Source organism: Gopherus flavomarginatus, chromosome 2 (genome assembly GCF_025201925.1).
Source record: "Gopherus flavomarginatus isolate rGopFla2 chromosome 2, rGopFla2.mat.asm, whole genome shotgun sequence".
NCBI lineage: Eukaryota > Metazoa > Chordata > Testudines > Testudinidae > Gopherus > Gopherus flavomarginatus.
This window is the reverse complement of record NC_066618.1, coordinates 296,402,268-296,423,666: the sequence shown is the minus strand read 5'-3', so window position 1 is coordinate 296,423,666 and position 21,399 is coordinate 296,402,268. Positions and strand designations below refer to the sequence as shown.

General features: G+C 50.6%; 1 protein-coding gene across 2 annotated transcripts in view; it reads right to left on the bottom strand.

Moving 5' to 3' along the window:
• ADGRB1 (adhesion G protein-coupled receptor B1) overlaps positions 1-21,399 on the bottom strand; it is a 383,634-nt gene that overhangs the window by 148,818 nt on the left and 213,417 nt on the right. For both annotated transcript variants that reach the window (XM_050940709.1, XM_050940708.1), the window contains 5 exons: positions 20,351-20,419; positions 16,287-16,395; positions 14,338-14,481; positions 8,913-8,988; positions 957-1,059 (listed from right to left, as the gene is read on the bottom strand). In XM_050940709.1, the coding sequence (XP_050796666.1) occupies positions 957-1,059; positions 8,913-8,988; positions 14,338-14,481; positions 16,287-16,395; positions 20,351-20,419 (501 nt within the window). The remainder of the gene's footprint in view (positions 1-956; positions 1,060-8,912; positions 8,989-14,337; positions 14,482-16,286; positions 16,396-20,350; positions 20,420-21,399) is intronic.

Genomic DNA, 21,399 nt, shown 5'->3' with positions numbered 1-21,399 from the left:
TGGCTCATTGCCTGATCGATATTCCCCTTCTTCTCCCCACTCAGAATCCCATCCGACCCTCCTTTGTTGGAGCTGCAGGGTTGCCTGTTCTCGCTGGGCTCAGTCCTGCTCCCATGGGCTGCAATGGAAGCAGGACTGTGTGTCTGAGGTATAGGTTGATCCTGGGGGAGAACCTCTGGCGAGATGCCACATGCCCTCGATGCCCACTGACAACAATGGGAGATTTACCATTGGCTGCAGCAGGGCTTGAGTCAGGCCAATGCTGAGCGCTTTCAAGACTCCCCCCCTGCAGGATGCGGTAGTCCCATGCGGGGGCTGTAAGAGGACATCCAGACTGGGAGACTGGAGGCACAGATTGGCTCTTAGACATGTAAATACCCTTCCTATGCATCCAAGGATTGACTCAGATATCCTGATCTGGCAATGGACCTGCTTTCAAGGTGCCAATGACAACAGCAATCCACACTTCTCTAGCATTGCCTGAGAATTGCGAAGCACTTTGCAAACATTCATGAATAAAGCCTCTGCCTTGAGACAGTCAGTATCATTAGCCTCATCTTATGAGCAGGGAAACCGCAGCCCAAAGAGGCTGTGACTTGCCATGTCCCATGGTGAATCAGAGTCAAATTCTGGGGCAAGACCCACTGTCTCCCAAATCCTGGTCCCTGTTACATCGCCTGCCTTCTGGGTTAGGGAAGTGGGTTCCCTGTAGCGAGTTCCATTGTGCAGTCCAAGTTCCCAAAGACAATCACTGAGGAGGGAGTGACAGCAGGACACCAACGCCAACCTGATTTCACTGTGCTAGACCTGTGACTGCGAGCCTGGGCTAGGAGACATGAAAGAGTTTGGCGGTGATGTTCACAGCCCAATCCCCCAGAGAGACCTGCTCGGTGTCATGCTATCGCCGACACCCAAAACAAGAGCGTAACTCCTGATGCCGAGGGCAGGGGACTTACATTGTACAGGTGGGAGAACTCGAGCTCCAGGGGCGTGAGCAGAGTGCGGGGAGATGGCTTCACAGTCACCGAGATGACTTTGGAGTTCAGCACCGTGGTGTTCCTGGGGAGAGAAGGAAAACGGCACTTTAGAAAGGACGGAGATGGTTACACAGAGAAAGTCCCAGTGGGCTCCTGGAATAAGGCCAGCTACGACCATAGCAGTACTCTAGGAGTGGAATCGGTCCAATCCGTGTAGTCAGCATCCAATCCACTTCCTGCTGACAGACTCCAACCCGCTGCTGTTCTGGAGCCCCTGCCAGATCCACTGAGCTCCCTCTGCAAAGAGAGCCGTGTGCCGCAGAGCACTGGCCCTGCAGCACGAGTGGATAACAAGGGACCCTCTAACCAACCAACTCCCTGGCACGGACTCGGGTGGCTGCATTTGCCCCTCTCCTGGTATTTCAGTAACACCTGCTATCCCCGGATCTCAAAGCCCTTTGCTGACTCTGTTAACCCTCACAATGCTGTAGGTAACAGGTGCGTACAATGCTGTCCTCAGATAGATGGAAAATTAGAGAGACAAGGGGGGTGAGGCAATAGCTTTTATTGGACTGGATAAGAAGTCAGAGGCCCATGCTCTCAGCCTGGGGTGTCTAATGTTAGGTGCCTAGACTGACATTTTCACAAGTGGCTAGTGATTTGGGGGTCCCCACTGGAGATGTCATAAAGGGGCTGGATTCTCGGAGGATAGGTGCTCAGCACTTTCTGAAAATCAGGCCCCTTTAAGGTGTCCTGAGTTGGGCTCGTAAAATCAGAGGTGATTCGTGGTCCTCACATACTAGCTGGGAGCTGTGGTGCTCAGATGATACAGGGGCACCTACCCACAGACAGCCACATTTGGTTGTCCATGGTGGTAGCACTGGGAATAGATCCCAGTCATCACTGCACCGACCACTAGGGAACACTCCTTCCCTATTCTGATTCTCACTTATCCCAGGCATGTTTGAAATCATATGCTTTTCATCGGGGTCTTATTTTCTGTTTACCCAATAACTATTGGGAAAGGTTTTGGGCATCTCATAGACTCATAGACTCATAGATCAGAAGGGACCAATCTGATCATCTAGTCTGACCTCCTGCACAAGGCAGGCCACAGAACCCCACCCATGCAATTTTATAACAACCCCTATCCCAGGACCCATTTTGAAATCCTCAAAAATGGTTTGAAGACCTCAAGCTGCAGAGAAACCACCAGCAAGCAACCCGTGCCCCACGCTGCAGGGGAAGGCGAAAAACCTCCAGGGCACCTGCCAATCCGCCCTGGAGGAAAATTCCTTCCCGACCCCAAATATGGCGATCAGCTAAACCCTGAGCATGTGGGCAAGAGTCACCAGCCAGCACCCAAGAAGGAATTCTCTGCAGCAACTCAGTACCCATCCCATCCAACATCTCCCCGCAGACCATTGAGCAAACCTGTCTGGTGGTAATTCAAGATCAATTGCCCAAATTAATGATCCTATCATAACAACCCCTCCATACACTTATCAAGCTTTGTCTTAAAGCCAGGAAAGTCTTTTGCCCCCACTACTTCCCTCGGAAGGCTGTTCCAGAACTTCACTCCCCTAATGGTCAGAAACCTTCATCTAATTTCAAGTCTAAACTTCCTAATATCCAGTTTATACCCATTCGTCCTCGTGCCTACATTAGTACTAAACTTAAATAATTCCTCTCCCTCCCTAACGTTAACCCCCTTGATATATTTATATAGAGCGAGCATATCCCCTCTCAGCCTTCTTTTGGCCAGGCTAAACAAGCCAAGCTCTTTGAGTCTCCTTTCATAAGGCAGTTTTTCCATTCCTCGGATCATCCTTGTAGCCCGTCTCTGAACCTGTTCCAGTTTGAATTCATCCTTCTTGAACATGGGACACCAGAACTGCACACAGTATTCCAGATGGGGTCTCACCAACGCCTTATATAACGGTACTAACACATCCTTATCCTTGCAGGAAATACCCCGCCTGATGCATCCCAAAATCGCATTTGCTTTTTTAACAGCCGTATCACATTGGCGACTCATAGTCATCCTGCTATCAACCAGTACCCCGAGGTCCTTCTCCTCCTCCGTCGCTTCCAACTGATGCGCCCCCAACGTATATCCAAAATTCTTATTATTAATTCCTAAATGCATGACCTTGCACTTTTCACTATTGTATTTCATCCTATTTCTATTACTCCAGTTTACAAGGTGGTTCAGATCTTCCTGAATAGTATCCCTGTCCTTCTCCGTGTTAGCAATACCCCCCAGCTTCGTGTCATCCGCAAACTTTATTAGCACATTCCCGCTCTTTGTGCCAAGGTCAGTAATAAAAAGGTTAAATAAGATCGGTCCCAAAACCGATCCTTGAGGGACTCCACTGGTGACCTCCTTCCAGCCTGACAGTTCACCTTTCAATACGACTCTCTGGAGTCTCCCCTTTAACCAGTTCCTTATCCACCTTACAACTTTCATATTCATTCCCATCTTTTCCAATTTAACTAACAGCTCCCCGTGCGGAACCGTGTCGAACGCCTTACTGAAATCTAGGTAAATTATATCTACCGCATTTCCTTTATCTAAGTAATCCATCACCTTCTCAAAGAAGATCAGATTGGTTTGACACGATCTACCTTTAGTAAATCCGTGTTGCAATTCGTCCCAATTACCATTGACCTCTATGTCCTTAACTACTTTCTCCCTTAAAATTTTTTCCAAGACCTTACATACTACAGACGTCAAGCTAACAGGCCTATAATTACCCGGATCACTCTTATTCCCTTTCTTAAAAATAGGAACTACATTAGCAATCCTCCAGTCATATGGCACAACCCCCGAGTTCGTCGATTGCTTAAAAATTCTCGCTAACGGGCTCGCAATTTCACGCGCCAGTTCCTTTAATATCCTCGGATGGAGATTGTCTGGGCCCTCCGACTTTGTCCCATCGAGCTGTTCAAGTACGGCCTCTACCTCAGTTGCGGTAATATCCACTTCCATATCCACATTCCCGTTTATCATCCCTCCATCATCGCAAGGTTCCTCACCAGTCTTATTAAAAACTGAGGCAAAGTACTTGTTTAGATGTTGGGCCATGCCTAGGTTATCCTTAACCTCCATTCCATCCTCAGTGTATAGCGGCCCCACTTCTTCTTTCTTTGTTTTCTTCTTATTTATGTGGCTGTAGAACCTTTTACTATTGGTTTTGATTCCCTTTGCAAGTTCCAGTTCAATGCGGCTTTTAGCCTTCCTCACTTTATCCCTACATGTTCTGACCTCACCAAGGTAGCTTTCCTTACTGATCCTGCCTTTCTTCCACTCCCTGTAAGCTTTCTGCTTTTGTCTAATCCCGTCTCTGAGTTGCTTGCTCATCCAGTTTGGCCTACAACTCCTGCCCATGGTTTTTTTCCCCTTTCTCGGGATGCAGGCTTCCGACAGTCTCTGCAGCTGCGACTTAAAGTAATTCCAGGCCTCCTCCACATTTAAATCCACTAATTCCTCTGTCCAATCCACTTCCCTAACTAATTTCCTTAACTCTTTAAAATTAGCCCTCGAGAAGTCAAAAACCGTAATCCCAGATCTACATTTGTTTATCCTTCCATCTAGTTTGAACTGAATCAGCTCATGATCACTCGAACCAAGGTTGTCCCCTACCACCATTTCTTCTATGAGGTCCTCACTGCTCACCAACACCAAATCTAAAATGGCATCCCCTCTCGTAGGTGCTTCAACTACTTGATGAAGAAATCCATCCGCTATCACATCCAGAAAAATCTGACCCCTATTATTCTTGCAAGAACTCGTCCTCCAGTCTATATCCGGGAAGTTGAAGTCCCCCATAATCACACATTTCCCCTTTGTGTTTACTTCATTAAAGACATTAAAGAGGTCTCTATCCATATCCCAATCAGATCCCGGCGGTCTGTAGCACACCCCAAGCACTATCTCAGGGGAAGCTCTAGTTGCTTTTTTACCCAGTGTGATTTTTGCCCAGACAGACTCTGTCTTATCCATTCCATCGCTTCTTATTTCGCTACAGCTAATTTCATCATTGATGTACAAGGCTACTCCACCACCTTTGCCTTTCTTCCTGTCTTTCCTAAACAGCACATAGCCTTCAATACCCGTGCTCCAGTCATGAGTACTATTCCACCAGGTTTCGGTTATCCCTATAATATCCGGTTTCACTTCCTGCACTAGTAACTCCAGTTCCTCCATCTTGTTACCTAGGCTCCTCGCATTAGTGTACAGACCTTTTAATTTTCGGCGTTTGTTGTCAGTGACATTCCTTCCCCCGTCGTGCACCAACTTTCTACCACCAGCATCACCTGTTACTCTGGTTTCTACTCCACTATTCCTTCTTGGATCAAATCTTGGGGCCGCAAGGGTATCCCCTCTCACTTTGTTTACTTCCCTCTCCAGGTTATATTCTGGCATGGAGATCTCCTGAACATCTCCCAACCATCTCACCCAACTTCCTAGTTTAAAGCCCTCTTGATGAGGTCGGCGAGCCTCCATCCCAGAATTCTATTTCCCTCCTTAATTAGATGAAGTCCATCCTGAGCGAACAGTCGTCTATCCGTAAATGCTTCCCAGTGACCGTACATCCCAAAGCCCTCCTTATAGCACCACTCCCTGAGCCATCTGTTGATCGCCATAATCTTGTCACTCCTTCGTCACCCCGCTCTAGGAACCGGCAGAATCCCACTGAAGATCACCTGAGCCTCGATGTCTTTAAGCCTCTTCCCCAGTCTGGCATAGTCCTCCTTGATACAGTCCAGCGAGTAACTAGCCGTGTCATTCGTTCCCACATGAAGGATGATCAACGGATTCTTTCCCGCTCCCGCTAAGATCGTATTCAGCCTCAAGTCCACATCCTGTATCTTAGCCCCTGGCAGACAGCACACCCTTCTGTTCTCCCGATCAGGTCTAGTTACAGGCCTGTCTACTCTTCTCAGTAAAGAGTCTCCAATCACGTAGACTTGCCTTTTCCTGGTGACAGTGCGATTCTGTGGTCTATCCCCCACAGCAGCTGGCCGCGATTCCTCTCGATTTGTATTCGCCCTCACAATCCTCCTAGGGCTCGTACTTGATGTCGCCTCCACTGACTCCTCCCCTCCTTCTGCAGGACTAGCTGCTTGCCTCTTCTTCCTCGCCCTTTCTCCTTCAGCAGCCTGCTGTGCTCCATCTTCATTTCCCAACTCAGCAAACCTGTTCCTGAGTTCTATTTGTCCATCGCTGGCCCGTCTTTTCCTCTGCCTGGTTCTCCTAGTCACATGCTTCCACCGTCCACTTTCCTCACCCAGCAGCCCCTCCTCAGAGTCCTTTGGTCCTGCTTCTATCCGCTCGTCTGAGCTTGTCCCCTGTGCCTCCTCATGTCTGTGTTCCATCATCTGCTCAAATCCCCTTCTAAACTCAGCCTGAGTTTCCACTTGCATCTCCAGTCCTCTTACCTTTTCCTCCAGCAGCTGTATCAGGCGGCATTTCATGCAGATGAAACTCCTTTCAGGTGCTCCCTCTAGGACCATGTACATGCCGCAGCTACCGCATCCAGTCATCCTCAGTGTGTCTGCACCTGCTGCCTCCGCCTCCATCATAGCGCTGCAACTCTGTGCCTGGCAATCCACAGCTCACACCGCGCTGCTGGCAGACCCCTGCCTCTTCCCTGGTCTGCCTACCTGGTTCCTCTGCCTTGGTCTCCCCTGCAACCTCCCCCTGGGAACTCCCACTGAAACTCCCCTGTTAGCCGCTCTGTTCGCCGCCTCCTGTGCCGCTGCAGCTGACTGTGCCGCTGCCTGAGTGCCTGGCTCCTTATATAGGACCCCTAATCTAGTTTCTACTCTGAAGTGATGGGGGGAGTCAGACTTTTAACCCTTTGACTCCCTCTGTTCTGCCACCCCCTTCAACTCCAGACTGCGGCTTTCATACCAAGGGCCTCCGTTTGGAATGTCACTCCTCTCTCAGGGTGGATCTCCTATAAACCCCAGCTCTGAGACCACAACTATCCAAGAATTGCGGGATCGAAGAAGAAATTTAAAATGGTTAAAAATAAATGTCTTTAATGCTTTGTGTGATTAACCTGTGGAACTCACTGCTGCAGGAGATAATCAAGGCAAGTCAACAAGGAGGAGACCCATACATGAATAAGACTAGCCGTTGTTATTTAGTAGGGTAAATCTGTAGTGACTCCTTTTGTTTAAATGGAGTGACTCTGGATTTAAACCAGTGTTACTGAAAACAAAATCTGATCCTTGTTCCTCGTGCTCCCAGGAAATAGACTGATCACCAGTTGAGGTCAGGAAGACAGTTACCCTATAGTACGGTATTGCATGATTAAGTACATTATTGGGGCTACTCCCATCTCCTTGCAACATCCCTGTTGGACAGAGGAATGATAGACTTTTCCTCTGATCCAGCATTTCTTCCATACAGTCACAGGAGATTCAGGGCTGTTCATTGCTTAAAGAAAACTGGCCTTAATTAAGCAATGCTGTAAATCAGGACCCAGGGGAGAATGCCCTGACAGAAACTCCTGCAGAAGCCGGTTAGCAAAGCCTATTCACCGCTCAGCCCTTCCAGTCTCATTCCCAGCGCTGTAATGGAAGATATTACAGAATACAGCCCCTTTGCTCACTAATTCTAATTCACTAGCCACCCGCCACTGCCAGTGCTAAATCAGTAGGTATTTCAATGATTATCCGTGAGGAGAGATGCCCTGGCGTTATGGTAAATGAGCTCATGCTAATCAGTCCAGAACAGATTTAGAAGGTGCCTTAGGATGCTTACTTTACTGCCTCAGTACCAGCCTCAGAAAAAAAAAAAAAAGAGAAAGGCAAAGAAAAGCCATTGCTGAAGACAAAAGCTTCATTGCCTTGAGGCACTTTGCAGAGGCCTGGAACGCTGCAGACATGTGCAGCCATCCGTGCCACTCTGCTCCACTCTCCGAGCCCGTCTTGAGCAGTGCTGCTCTCGAATGGCACCGTGTGGCAGGCAGCTCCTCTCCCGAGCACGCAGCCCCAGATCTGTCAGGAACACGGTGACCCAACATGCCTCACAGTGGGGATGATTGGGTAAAAATCTGCTGTGGGAAGGGGATTTCGATGCCACAGTTCTGCTCTGCCATCATATGCCCCGATCCTGCCCAATACTGAGTGCCCTTAGCGCCCGCTGAGATCCAGGGAGGTGGAAGCATTCAGTACCTCCTTGTGGGGAGGAAATAGGGAGCATGCCAGGGAGAGGGAACTATTAACTCTTTGGCCTCCCCTGCAGCTGTCCTGAGTCTGGGCAGCAAGGCAAAGATTTGAGAATTTGATTTTGAGGGTTCATTTGCCAGCTCCTTCCACCTGTGACAGGTGCTACCTGATGCCCAGCGCTGGCACCAGGGACTGTGTCCATGTCACACAGGTGTTGTGTCCCCACTGCTTGTGTCTCTCTGGAGAGAGACCACGGCTATTTCATTTCTCATCGAGACAGATTCCAAGGAACTTTGATCCCAGGGAACCTGGCAGCCCATCATGATCTCAGCACCAGAGGAGATGTTCGCTGAGAGGGCAGGGTTCTCGCCTGCCTCTTTGTAGGAGCATAATACCTCAGGAAGTAGCTACTACTTTGTGCTTCAGTGAGCAGAAGGGAAAGCCCTCTCCTGGCGTAGCTGGCCACATGATGTGCAATGCTGCACAAAAATGGGAAAAAATCTTCCTGACCACCCTGAAAGTGATCAGTCTATGCCCTGAAGAATGAGCTTGGACTGAGCCAGCTTCACGTGCAGCACTAGTTATTAGTGGCCCAAAAGTTATCCCTGCAGAACCAAATGCTCTCCCTCTTATGCAAGTAGCTCCACTGGCTGCTCAGGTCCTGCCTGGCCCCTTTAATTTCCAGTCAAGGAGGCAGGTTTGGGGCTCTCCGAGTGCTGAGGGGCTCCGGAAAGATTAGGGTGTCCTTACCTCTGGAGCGAGAGGATGCTCCCCAGGTTCCGGTACAGCACGGTGCCCACCACGAAGACGGACGAGTCGTCTGTCTCTACAAAGTGGCAAAGAGAAGGGAGAGAAAGATAACAGCACAGTGACGATCAGGGACGGTGAAAGCATCATCATGGCCCAAGGGTAGTTTACGTGGGGCCCGTCCTGCAGGCATTAGACTTCAGCGGGAACACATTCAGTGGGGGTAAACGGGAGACAGGGCATGGGAGTAGTGAACACAACAGGAAGGGGGGTCTTTGTGGAGGTTGCTGCACTCAGGCAGGGTCAAACACGTCTCTTCAGCTCTTCACCTCCCCACAGGCTGAAAGTTCCTCCCTGTGCTGAGGGCCCAGGCAAGGCCTAGGTGCCATTGATAGTTTCAGCAGGGCTGCTGCACTGGGTGCCTAGCCTGGGGCAGGCTGAATTTCTCCCTTCCTCCCTCCCACAAGCCGCAGCACCTACTCTCACCACATAGGGGCTCCCTATGGCCTAGCTTGGCTTTCAAAGTCATGGACGAGGCTCCGCTGCCCTCAGCACCCCACAAGCAGTGCTCAGCACCTCGCCAGCTTGGACCCTCTATGATCACACAGACCCAAGGCCCGTGCACAGGCCTTGAGCTTTAATTGGACTGAGTCGGACTGGAGGTTTCCTGTTCAGAACTCCAGCTAATTCCTCTGACAAGGCCAGGAGAGGAGGCACATGCTGGGAGTCTAATCGGAAGCAGCAGCCGCCCTGGCAGTGGCTGGGTGGACGCAGCGGTTCGTTTGCCTCCGGTGATCTCTAGCCGGGCTCTGTGAGCCAATCCGCAGAGCGGCTCGGAGGAGAAGGTCACTAGCCCGCACCTGGCTGCCTTGCAGATCAGTTCCGAAGCCGAGCCGATGACGAGCCGTCAGGGAGCCAAGCTGTACCAGGATGACTCTAGCAGCTGAGGGTGGGAGATTTTCACCCACAGGCTGCCGAGCCCCAGCCTGACCCAGACCTCCCTCCATCCCCGCAAGACTCTGCACTTAACATCAAGCCGTTCTCTTCTCTCTCCAGAGGATATTGCCGCTGTCAGTGAAAGATCCGTGAATGCTGCATGGCAGGGCCCGGCTCCACTGGGCTGGCTCCCTCACACTGGCGTGATGGACCCTAATGCTATCTGACCTCGCAAACTGAGGCAAGGGGGCCGAGAGGCCGTAGGCCCTTCAGTTCTAATCCCAAATGAGCCTCCAACTCCTTTGTGAGGCCTCTGGGCATGTCACTTCCCTCCCCCTCCCACCGCCTCTCTCGCACAACCCAGCTGGGAAAAGCAACAACCCCCTTGAAAACCAGATGCTACATCTGAGCAGAACCTTAATGGGTACAAACATTTATTTGGCCTTTGGCCTGGTCCTTCAGATCCCTACATAGACAAGATCCCCCTCTCCTCCTTTGTGGTAGGACCCCCCGCACACACACACCCCAGGCTCTCACACTCACGTGATATCACGGGTGAGCAGAAAACTTTAACCCCATGGGCCTGGTTCTCATTTACACCCTTCTGGGCATGCAAAGAGGCTGTAATGTAAATAAGACTCAGGTCTGAATTTCTTGGGTCTTTATCAAGACTTTAGCGATGTAACTGCTCTGTCTTATTTATGTGCAAAGATGACAGAACAAGGAGCAAAGGTCTCAAGTTGCATTGGGGGAGGGAGTGGAATCGCCATCCTTAGAGGTTTTTAAGGCCTGGCCTAGTTGGCATGATTTGGGTGGTGTTGGTCCTGCTTTGAGCAGGGGGCTGGACTAGATACCTTCTGAGGTCTCTTCCAACCCTAATCTTCCATGATTCTATGAAATTACACCAACAGGTCACCTGGCCTGGCACAGTGCTTTATTTTGATTATCCATTCTTCAGTAGCCCAGACACTAGAAGCTGCACACCTACAGCACCTGCACATGGAGCTGCGAAGATTTTTGAGCATTGCTAAACCCAGAGTTGTGAGTTCAATCCTTGAGGGGGCCACTTAGGGATCCGGGGCAAAAATCTGTCTGGGACAGTACTTGGTCCTGCTGCAAAGGCAGGGGACTGGACTAGACGACCTCCTGAGGTCCCTTCCAGTCCTACACTTCTATAAAGATTGCATGCCCGGCTCTAGCTGTGACTTGCAGGCACGATGGATGGCCAGTTTTAAAGCCCTATGGTCAGCTCCTCAGATGTGTGAATCATAGAATGTCAGGGTTGGAAGGGACCCCAGGAGGTCATCTAGTCCCACCCCCTGCTCTAAGCAGGACCAATCTCCAGCTAAATCAGCATCGCTCCTTTGAAGCCAACCGCTAATTCTCATCCGCTGAAGACCTGGTCTTTATTTCAGCGAGCTGCAAAGTGGTTGTTCTATAAAGCAGGGGCAGCCACACTTACTGACCCTCCGAGCCGCATACGACAATCTTCAGAAGTTCGAGAGCCAGGGCGCGCCTGCCACGGTTCGGGGCTTCAGCCCCCTGGGAAGTGCCTGCCGGGGCTCCCTCCTGCTGATGTTCTGAGCCTCAGTAGGCACCCCATGCAGGACAGAAGCCCTGAGACCTCCATCTCGCTGGGCAGGAACCAGAAGCAGTGCATTGTGGGTGCTGCTGAGGGTAAGAGGGGTGTGTGACTCAAGCTGTTGCAGGGGGGTGAACCTTTAAATTGTGCCCCACACACACACACACACTCAGCAGGCACCAATCATCTCTGGAAGAAACCTCTGGTCCCACCAGCCCGCCGCAGGGCAAAAGCCCTGAGCTCTCCCCTCAGTCTGGTAGGTGGGGGATCGGGACACAGGAGGCACACTTCAACTGTAAAAGACCCACATGCAGCTCACGAGCCACAGTTCGGCCACCCCTGCTACAAAGACAAACTGTGCCCCAGTATTCTCCCTGCCACATGCATTTGCAAAGAAGAGATGGGCGTTAAAAAGAATTAAAACGCGTCTCTCACACAAGTAAGATATTGAAAAGGACCATCTTTTGCTTATATGATGCTACAGGATAAGACCTAGGAAATGCAGCTCCGGATGCGATGGAAAAGAATAATAATGAAAGTCCTAATTTGGGGTATCTAACCATTTATTGTGCTTGTTGTAAAGGATGTAATGCAGTTTACAAGGCAGTGATCTCTTCCTAGCCTGAGCTGCAATCCTGGATTTAGTCTTTGCTCTGCTACTGACTCCCTGCTTGACCTTGGGGCAGTCACTTAACCATGCTGCACTTCAGTGTCCCCATCAGCAGAATGGTGGTTGTAATGCTGATGTACCCAATGGGACCGACTCTGCAGCTTCATGAATGGCTGTGCTTGGAGATCTTTGGGTGAAAGGTGCACTGGGAAGCCAAGGGATCATGTCAACAACTCGGACAGTCTCCTGCCTTTGCCTCAGCAGAGGACGGTGCAGTCTGATGAAGAAAGCACAAACTGCCTGCTCTCGCTGATGAAGCCAACCCGCACGGGGCACAGATACAGAGAAAGGGACGAGGTGATGGCTAGTCCTCATTGCAGGCACAATTTAGGCTCCTCTTTTTGAAGTACTAGTCTTAAATATTTAGGGCCCAGGCCTGCAAAGAACTGAACTCCTCCCGTGCAAAGAGGAGCCCCGTGAGCTTACTGAGAACAGAGGCTGACTTCAGTGTGCGGCGTCTACACTCAGTACCCTACAAGATCATGTGTTTGCAGCTGATCCCAGCCTCAGAAGACCTGCTGCAGCTAATGGATGGTCCACAGAGTAGCCACAGAATCAGACCCTGGCTGAGTGCTCTCGGATCTGAGCCCTGAGCCATGCAGTTTTTCTTTAAGATCTGAGATTCAGGATGGCTTGGCTTATGCTCAAGCGAAGGCTGGATTTGCTCGGTTTGCTTCGCCTCTCTCTCCCCATGCTGTTTGGGCCTGATAATAGACTGCCGCGGAGCAAATGACCCCCGAGTGATTAATGCCCCCTTTCCTGCAGCTGATGTGTGGTTACAGAGGATTACACACAAGAGCCACAGACATCGCTCTAGCTACACGGCCACTGCCCATCCAGCGGCCAAGTACTGCCTGCCTGCCCAGCCGCCAGAGCCAGCCAAGCTAATAACCCGGAACATTTCATATCTGCTGCACGATGAATGGCAATCTTTTCTTCTCCCTTCCTCCCTCCCTCCATTGCCACTCAGCACGAGAAGCCTATTTTCATGAAAAATACAAATAATTAAACTGGTAACACTGCTCCCAAACCATTCCGAATGCCAAGATGTTCGCTCCCAGAGAAGCGTCTTTGTGCGCGCTGGCTAACGGCATCGAAATGATGCCGCGGACCAGAAAGAAAACAACACACAACCCCCACCGAGGGCTAAAAGGAACCAGTTCAGGGTCCAGCCCGCACTCGGAGGGGACGTCTTGCTCAGCCGATGACCTGCCTGGAACCCAGCGCATCAGGTTCCTCTCAGACTAAGTGGAATGAGTAGGTTAATATTGTCTGCAATGTGTCTCTGGTGCATTGCCGCTCTGGGGTTTGTGTCACGGAGTCCCCGGGCGATGCTCTGGAACTGCTCCCCACCAAGCCAATCAGGACTTTGAGGAGCCTCCTCTCCCTTGGAGCAGACTTGTTCAGGGCAAGAAGCTCACATGGCTTCACCTGCTGGGTCTCTCCTTGGAGCATTCAGCATTCTCTGCCCCTCCGTGCGCTTCCCACAGCGAGCCTGCCCCAGCGGGGTCCTGGGGAAGCCACAGGGTCCTGCACCCCCACTTTGCAGTCAGACATGACTCTCAGCCAGCCAGTAAAACAGAGGTTTATTCAATGACAGGAACAGGGTCTAAAACAGAGCTTGTAGGTACAGCAAACCGGACCTCTCGGCCGGGTTCATTCTGGGGGGCAGTGAACCAGACCCCCCACATCTGCACTTCACTCCTCAACCCCCTCCAGCTCCTCCTCTCTGCTCCGTTCCTTTCCCGGGCCAGGAGGTCACCTGATCTCTTTGTCCAACACCTTCAGCTGGCACCTTTACAGAGGAGGGGCCCAGGTCATCAGTTGCTAGGAGACAAGAGTGTCAGGCATTTAGGTGCACTGGCCCTTTGCTCTGCCAGATACTTACGAACTGCCATGGGGACACTCAGGCACCAACACAGTATTCAGAGAAAACATTAAGAACTTTCCTAGTTCATCACAGTTTGGCTCTGCCTCCAGCTGTTTTCTAAGCAAGAAGCTGTTGTGCCTAGTAATGGATCCGCGCCCGAATCCGGGACGTGAACTAATCTCCTGAACTTGCAGGGGAGCTCAGAACTGATTCTAAACTATGCCTCATCTTTAAGGGTCAGTGTTGCGTTCAGGGCAGCTCCTCTTGGACAGATCCTCGTTAGCTGAGAGCAGAGCTTGCAGACAGAGCGTAAATGATCGACACCCCCTTAACAGTGAAGAACAGCGATGCTGCAGCAGCACTGCCTTACCTGCTAGCCCCGTAGAGAGGATGCTCTTGGAGATGGTGACCTTGTCCTCGGAGGTCCTGGCCCAGTCCACCATGCCCCTCCAACCTTTCATGGGGAAGCTGATGTCAGTGGCTGCACTGGCGGGGACTTTGTGGATGCTGAGGACTTGAGGGGAAACAGAAACAGTGAGTAAAGCAAAGCCCAAATGGCCAGCTCAACATTCACACTCCCACCACTGAAAAACCCGTAGTTGCACTAGCAGGACAGGCGCTTGGCAAGAGTCAGTATTTGCTCTCATGTACACTGGTGTAAATCCAGAGTAACTCCATTGACTTCACTTACACCAGCGTGACTCCAGAGTGGCTCTGATGACCTCATTTACACCAGCACAAATCCAGACTTCATTCGCATTGGTGCAACTATGAGTAGAAATTCAGTCCCTGACCATTCAGAGACAATGAGCACCCAAAATTTTGGATTTTCCGCTCTTTGAAAATGCAGCCTTCCATGTTGTATGTACGGTGCAAGGCGGAGCTCAGTCCAGACAGATGCCGTTCCTTTAGCCTGGAAAGATGTCAAGGCCGTGCATGAACTGTCTCAGAGAAAGTCCCTCCTTGCCCATTTGGCAAATGGAGAACCTTGGGGCAAACCTCTCTTTAGCTGGTGGGACAGTGCCTGTGAGATCAAGCATGGCTCTGGGAAACGTCTCTCCCTGCCTACCATGAGCTCAGGCAACTGGGGATTGAGAAGGGATGAGCTGTGAGCATATGGGGCTTTGTGATCTTGGTGGCCAAGAGTGTGGATGAAAGCAGAGGAAGACCAGGAGCCTCTGGATTAGCCAGATCCTGTCCAGGAGAGCTGGGATCTCTGGCATGGCAGAAGGTATTTGTTCAGCTAATGTGTGTACATAAAGCAAGGTGATCGCACTAAGCAGGTGAAGCTGGAGATTCTGTTCACTGAGCAGGACTCCCAAGCATCCTTCTGTCCCTCCATACTTCCTCAGCCTCCTCCACCTCAGATTAAACTCAGGACACCTTAACCCAAATGCTGCCCTTGTTCCCAATCATGTGACCCTAGAGATGGCACTGGGCTTGTACTGATGTGAATGGAGCCGTTAGCCTGACCAACGATGTTTATACCCTGCACCATACGTTCCATCACACCGGGGTGGGACACACAGTGAACATATCTGGCGTCTGGGGAGCATGAATGCAGCACTCAGCCTGAGACACTTGTAACATCCGTTTGATAAACTCTGGAGGGAGCAGAGAGAAGAAGAGTGGTCTTGAGTTTGAATGAGGGGGCTGCAACTTAGGAGAGCCCCATTCCATCCCCAGCTCTGCCAGACTCCTCTGGGACCCCGGGCGAGTCATTTCATCGCTCTGTGAGGAGAACAACCCTTCCTTTTCCCCAATCTTTGCTCGTCCCATCTACTGAGCTTGTAAACTGATGAGGGCAGAAACTGCCTCTTCCCATGTGTATGTACCAGGGCTAGCACCAGGACCAATCTCAGCTGAGGTCTCTAGGCACTGCCAGAACACTGCTTCTGTTACTGGTATCACTCCACTGGCCTGGAGTCCCATCCTTTACAGTGGCTGATTCTTGATGGGAGAGCTGACCTGCCTGCTCCAGCCTCCCTCGGCCTCAGAGAAGCGCCAGCTCTGCTGACAGCTAAGGACAACACTGTTTCACTTCACCTCCCATTACCCCAGAAGCCTTCCAAGTTAGCACATTTCCCACTAAGAGTAACACCGGGGAGCCTGATCCCAAGGACCCAGGCTGCGTCTGCATCACGTGTCTCTTACATGAGAACAAGTTGCTGCGTGGCTCCCTCTACTCCTTCCCAGCCCCTGGCCTACCTTTTCCCCTCCCTAGGCTCACAGCCAGCTCATGAACACTGCAAGGAGCGACCGCACGGTTTGAATCTGCCTGTGGAGCAGGGGAGGGGAGCGGAATCCAAACCGACTCACCTAGATTGTCCGTCACTTGGTAGGAATCCCGGAAATCTTTCATGCGAAATCCAATGACATCAATGAAATCCTCCACAAGCCTGAACAGCTCCTTAGCATTTGGTCCCATCTGCAAACCAAGTGAAGAGGTCAAATATTTAGTGGCACAGGTAGCAATGAGCTCACCCTGGGCCTCTCCAAGGGCCAGGGTTCGAGCCCAGCTTACCCCACACACAGAGAGCCGGAGGCATTCTCTGCTCATGCTGGAGTACAGTGGAGTAGCGAACAACTGTGAGGGCAGAGAAATGATCCAAGGAGATAGAAACATGGACAGGAAATGACAATATAAGATCAAGTTTGAGAAAACGCAGCTGATGGCCATGGAGGAGAAGAGTCCTGAGCACAACGGGAGGGCAAAACCATAATGGGAGGGCTCTGATAGTGACCTACCAACCTACCCTCCCTCCTCAAGGTTACTTATTCTACCCACCGGTCTGGCCGGGAAAGCCACAGCAAACATTTACAGTTTCCCAGCACCTGCAGTTAGCTTAACGTGGCCAGCAAATGAGACATGCCAGGCCATACCTTCAGGTGGTGTAAATCAGCAGTGATCCATTTACATCCCTGAAGGATCTGGCCTGATGTGTCCACCAACGAGGCCAACGTGATTTGGTGCTGCACATGCAGAGCCATCACGTGATGGGGCAAAGAGGTAATAGATCTGCTCTATGCGAGCTCTGCAGTGTCTGTGCCCAGAGGCAAACTCTGAGATCCTTACTCCTTCAAAACTCCCCTTCACTTCAAGGACTCGGGGGGACCCGGTTCCTGGAATATTGTGCTCACTCTGGGAGTCAACATGACTGGAAATCATTAAGCAAAGAGAGGGAGTACAGAGAGTCCTTGCCTGCACCGCGACTCCTGGGCTGAGTACAGCGAGGCCCGTCCAGACTCCCCAGGCTAAGCAAAGGGAACGTTTTCACAAAGCTGTGAAACAGGATGCAATACCACTATCTGAGCACAGCTGTTACAAAAATGGGGGAGCCCATTCCTCAAATCTGGGTACACCAAGAGCATGTCTAAATCCCAGCTGGGAAGCAGACATCAGAATGTAGGCAGGGAAACGCGTTTCTTGGGCCCATACAGTACGTACCCCTTTGAGTGCCCACACACAGAATATTTAGATGTCCCACAGCAGTGCCAATGTCTGAAAACTGGGGCCACCATGAGCTGTTGTTGGAGGGGACGTTCTGGCTCTTTCCTATGTACAGTTCTCTGTTGAGAGTCTTCATACTGAGGAGTACTGGTCTCTGAACCGCCTGGTCCTACCTCCATCAGAGACTGCTGCTCCCTCCCACGGCCCTCCGGTGGGACCCTGGCTTAGACTGTCATGCATACAGCATGGACCATTCCGTGTGGCAGGACTCCAGCTGCTAGAGGTCTCCTGGCCAAAGACTGGCTCTGTTTAGTTACACAAGGCATGACCCTGGGACAATGTCTCTAACCTACAACAACTAAACCTGACTCCCCAAACACGCCTAGACTTAAAATTCACACCTGCCTACGCACAGGAGAATGGAGAGAAATAAGGACCGTTTTGCTTTGTTTATTTTATATACTCTGTCACAATTTTGCCTGGTACTTCGATATCAAAGTAATTGCATCTTAGATCTATCATAGGTTGATTGCACAGTTTAGTGATCAAATAGTTGTACAAGGAGCTACCTGTAGAGGGGAATATCCCCAGCCAACTCATAGATCTGCACAGGAAGAGAATACTATTAAACAGCCAGGGAAAACTCTCCATCGGAGCTGTCACTGAATATGCAGCGAGAACAGGGGAGGGAATAAGACACTAAGATGTGTGCTACCATATAAGAGTTGTTGGGTTTGTTTGGTAGGTTGGTTGGTTTTTTGTTTGTTTGTTTGTTTTTAATGGAGAGATGGAAGCTAAAGTCCTGTGTTAAAATGGCATGGTAAATAGTGTGTGCCTGCACCTATCCCCTCTGCTAGGTGGACTGAGACCAGATCCAGTGTATGTTGCCCTCTAGCAGTTGGAGGATTTTAGAGAAGCTATTACCAGTGATTCTCCTCTGGTGCTCATGGGAGAGCAGATTCTGGATTTAGAACTGAAGTTTTAGGCCAGGATCCTATTTCTCATTCAAATATATGGGAACTGGGCATCCACGTCCCTTAGGCAACTTAGGCCATCTCAGCCATGGTCCTCGTGCTGTCTATAATAATGGCAGTGGTCAAAAGATGAAAGATCCTCTGACTGATATCAAAGCAGCGCAGAAAATAACATCCACTGTCATGAGAGTGCAGACTGGTCACACCGCAGGAATGAACATCAGGTGGGTGGCAGAGGCCAGTAAGCCAGGTTTACAACACAGGGAAGCTGATAAGGGAAAACCACTGGGAACTAACTGCAGCCTGGAGAAAACTGCAACTATTTTTATGATGATCAACAGGGTCTCTGCGTTGTCATGACGACTCAGCAGAGTCTGCTCCACAGTGACTATTCTGCAATGTGGATGTAAACACGTATTTGCTAAATTGAGCATTTGGATCTTCGCCTCCTCTGGAACCAGCCAGGGTCATTCATAGATTTCCAAATATGCTGGGGAAACACCAGCTATAGGGGCAAAAGGTGAGTTCAGTCTCGAGGTCTGTTCAATACTTGGTCTAACTCCTTTTACCCCTCCCCCTATCTGACTCATTTCAGAGAAGCCTCTGAACAGACATCAGGTGGTAACACCTTCCCACCATTACTGACCGAGCCCACCTTTAAACCTGTGACCTCTTGCAGAGGAGCCAATCCCTTCCAAGCTCAAGCAACGTTCAGTGCCTGCTGTGCACCAATAGCACAACCCTTCCCTGGAGCTATTTATTTTCATTTAATTTCCCCTTATGCAACAGTTTTTCACTCACCCCCTTGACGTAGGAGGTTTCAGATTAAACTGGTAGCTCCTTAGCTGCCAGAGAAGTACAGTGGCCATTCTGAAGAAAATTGACCTTTAAGGTTTCATGTTTGTGCCGGGCAATCGTCTCTCGCTCCTTTGCTGTTTGCTGCCCCCTCTGAGTGGGTTCACCAGACAACACGGCAGCTAAAAGAGCCATCATATTGTGACCCGTGCCTCGTGATCTCCTCAGTGGAATACTCTCCACCTGATGGACGCCTGTCAGAAACCAGACCTGCCTGTGGTGACGCTGATCTCCGAGACGCAGGCACAAGAGGGATTGTGTTCTGAGACGTGGTAAAGTGGAAGAGACAAGGGAGGAACTAGTATCGACAGGGAGCCATCAGTCAGAGTCGCCTGTGAACAGGCTTTGCCTTCAAGGCAGTATCATTTCACTCTGATGCGGCTCCCCGGGGCTGCAGGGAGATCAGCGCTGTTGAGCAGTGAGCACTGTGAGGAAGAATGGCATTTTTCAGTCCAGGTTAGGGACAGTGGGCAAATCACCTACATGCACAGGCAGAAAATGCAATTGAGACAGGGGAAGGATTTGGTAAGACATAGACGGGACAAATAGCAATGCCTATGCCCAGACAGGGTGTGCTTTATCTGCTGAACTACCCGTCACGTTCCCTAACTGCCAGCATCCCTGGGGAGACACCAGGTGACCTTATGAGGAAAGCATAGCTAACATATAACTGAACCCTTGCTCAGCTCGAGCTGAGGCTCAGATGGTGGAGCACAACCCTGGCCCTTTAAAACCCTACCTGTCCTGCCTGAGTCTTTTCCTACAGGATTCAGACTTGGGAGCAATCTTAAAGGGCTAAGACTGCACTTGGCTCTGAAGTCTAGCAGGATCCATTTTCCTGGTCCCCGCTGATTTCTCCAAGCAGGGTAGTTCAGCCTACGCATCTCTTTCACTGCAAGGCGTTGTGTTGGTGATGACTAGCAGTGGTCGGATGAGTTCTGTCTCTTCTGGGTGAAACGGATGCCCACTGAGTACAACATGTCAGACACACACAGCAGTGAGATCACCCAACCCAAGGGGAAATGCCCATAACTCCTCCCCCCAATGCCACAGGCTGAGAGCCAGCATTATTTGGATTGTATGTTTACGTAGCAGGTCCATACCATCTGAGCTTCCTCCCACTTGTCCCGGTTTTCCTCTGACAGCAAGTTGCTAATAATCTGGACGAAGTTCTAGAGAGGAGAAACAAAAAAGGAAAAGAAAGTCATGATCAGAATATGACGGAGTGGCACGACGTGCCCCACAACATGTGAGAGGGCAGAGAACAATAGTATTAGCAAGAAGAGGATCTGCTCTCGGTCACAGAGCACTGTTCTTCCCAAAGCACTGGACAAACCAAAGCCCTGCTCCCAATGAAATAAGTAGCAAAACTCCTACTGCCTTTCCTGAGGAGACAAGTCAGAACCTTGCTCACTACCAGAGTGCAATGGGGCAGCCAGTGAGCACTACGTGCCTCATTACCCACCAGGTCACAGCAGAAAGCAAAGGATTCTGCATGCCATGGAGAGTGCAAGGGATGTGCGTAGGCAGACATGAGGCAATGATAAAATGCCAAGAGGGGTTTAGACTATGAGGGGTATGGAGAGCAGCAGGGTTGCCCACAGTACACCTGACTCCTGCGGGCTCTCTGAGCCCTCATTTTCACAGGGGGATGGGATCACGCTTCAGACTGCAGGCCCAGATTTTGGAGATCTCAACATCCAGGAATAGTGGGGCTCTGCGGTTTTGGCTCGGCCTATTACAGCGACAGCAAATGCTTGCAAACCTTGGGACCGGTTTCAGAATTCATGGCCAGGTTCAGAATTCGTGGGTAATTCCATCTGAGAAAACTTACCAAAGGACATGATGGATTCCCCATCACTTATGGTCTTTACATCAAGACTGGAGGTTGTTTTAAAGGATCTGTTCTAGCTCGTACTGAAGCTATGGGCTTGATGCTGAAAGTACTGGTTGAGGTTCTCTGGCCTGTGCCGTACAGGAAGCCTGACTAGATTATCATAATGGAAAACCTATCTATCTATCTAGCCAGCCAGCCAGCCAGCCAGCCAGATATTTCTCTGGCCCCCATCACCAAAGTATCTGACAACTTCTCCATCATTCATGGATTCTCTTCTCACACCACCCCTGGGATATAGAGCCAGATTATCCCCAT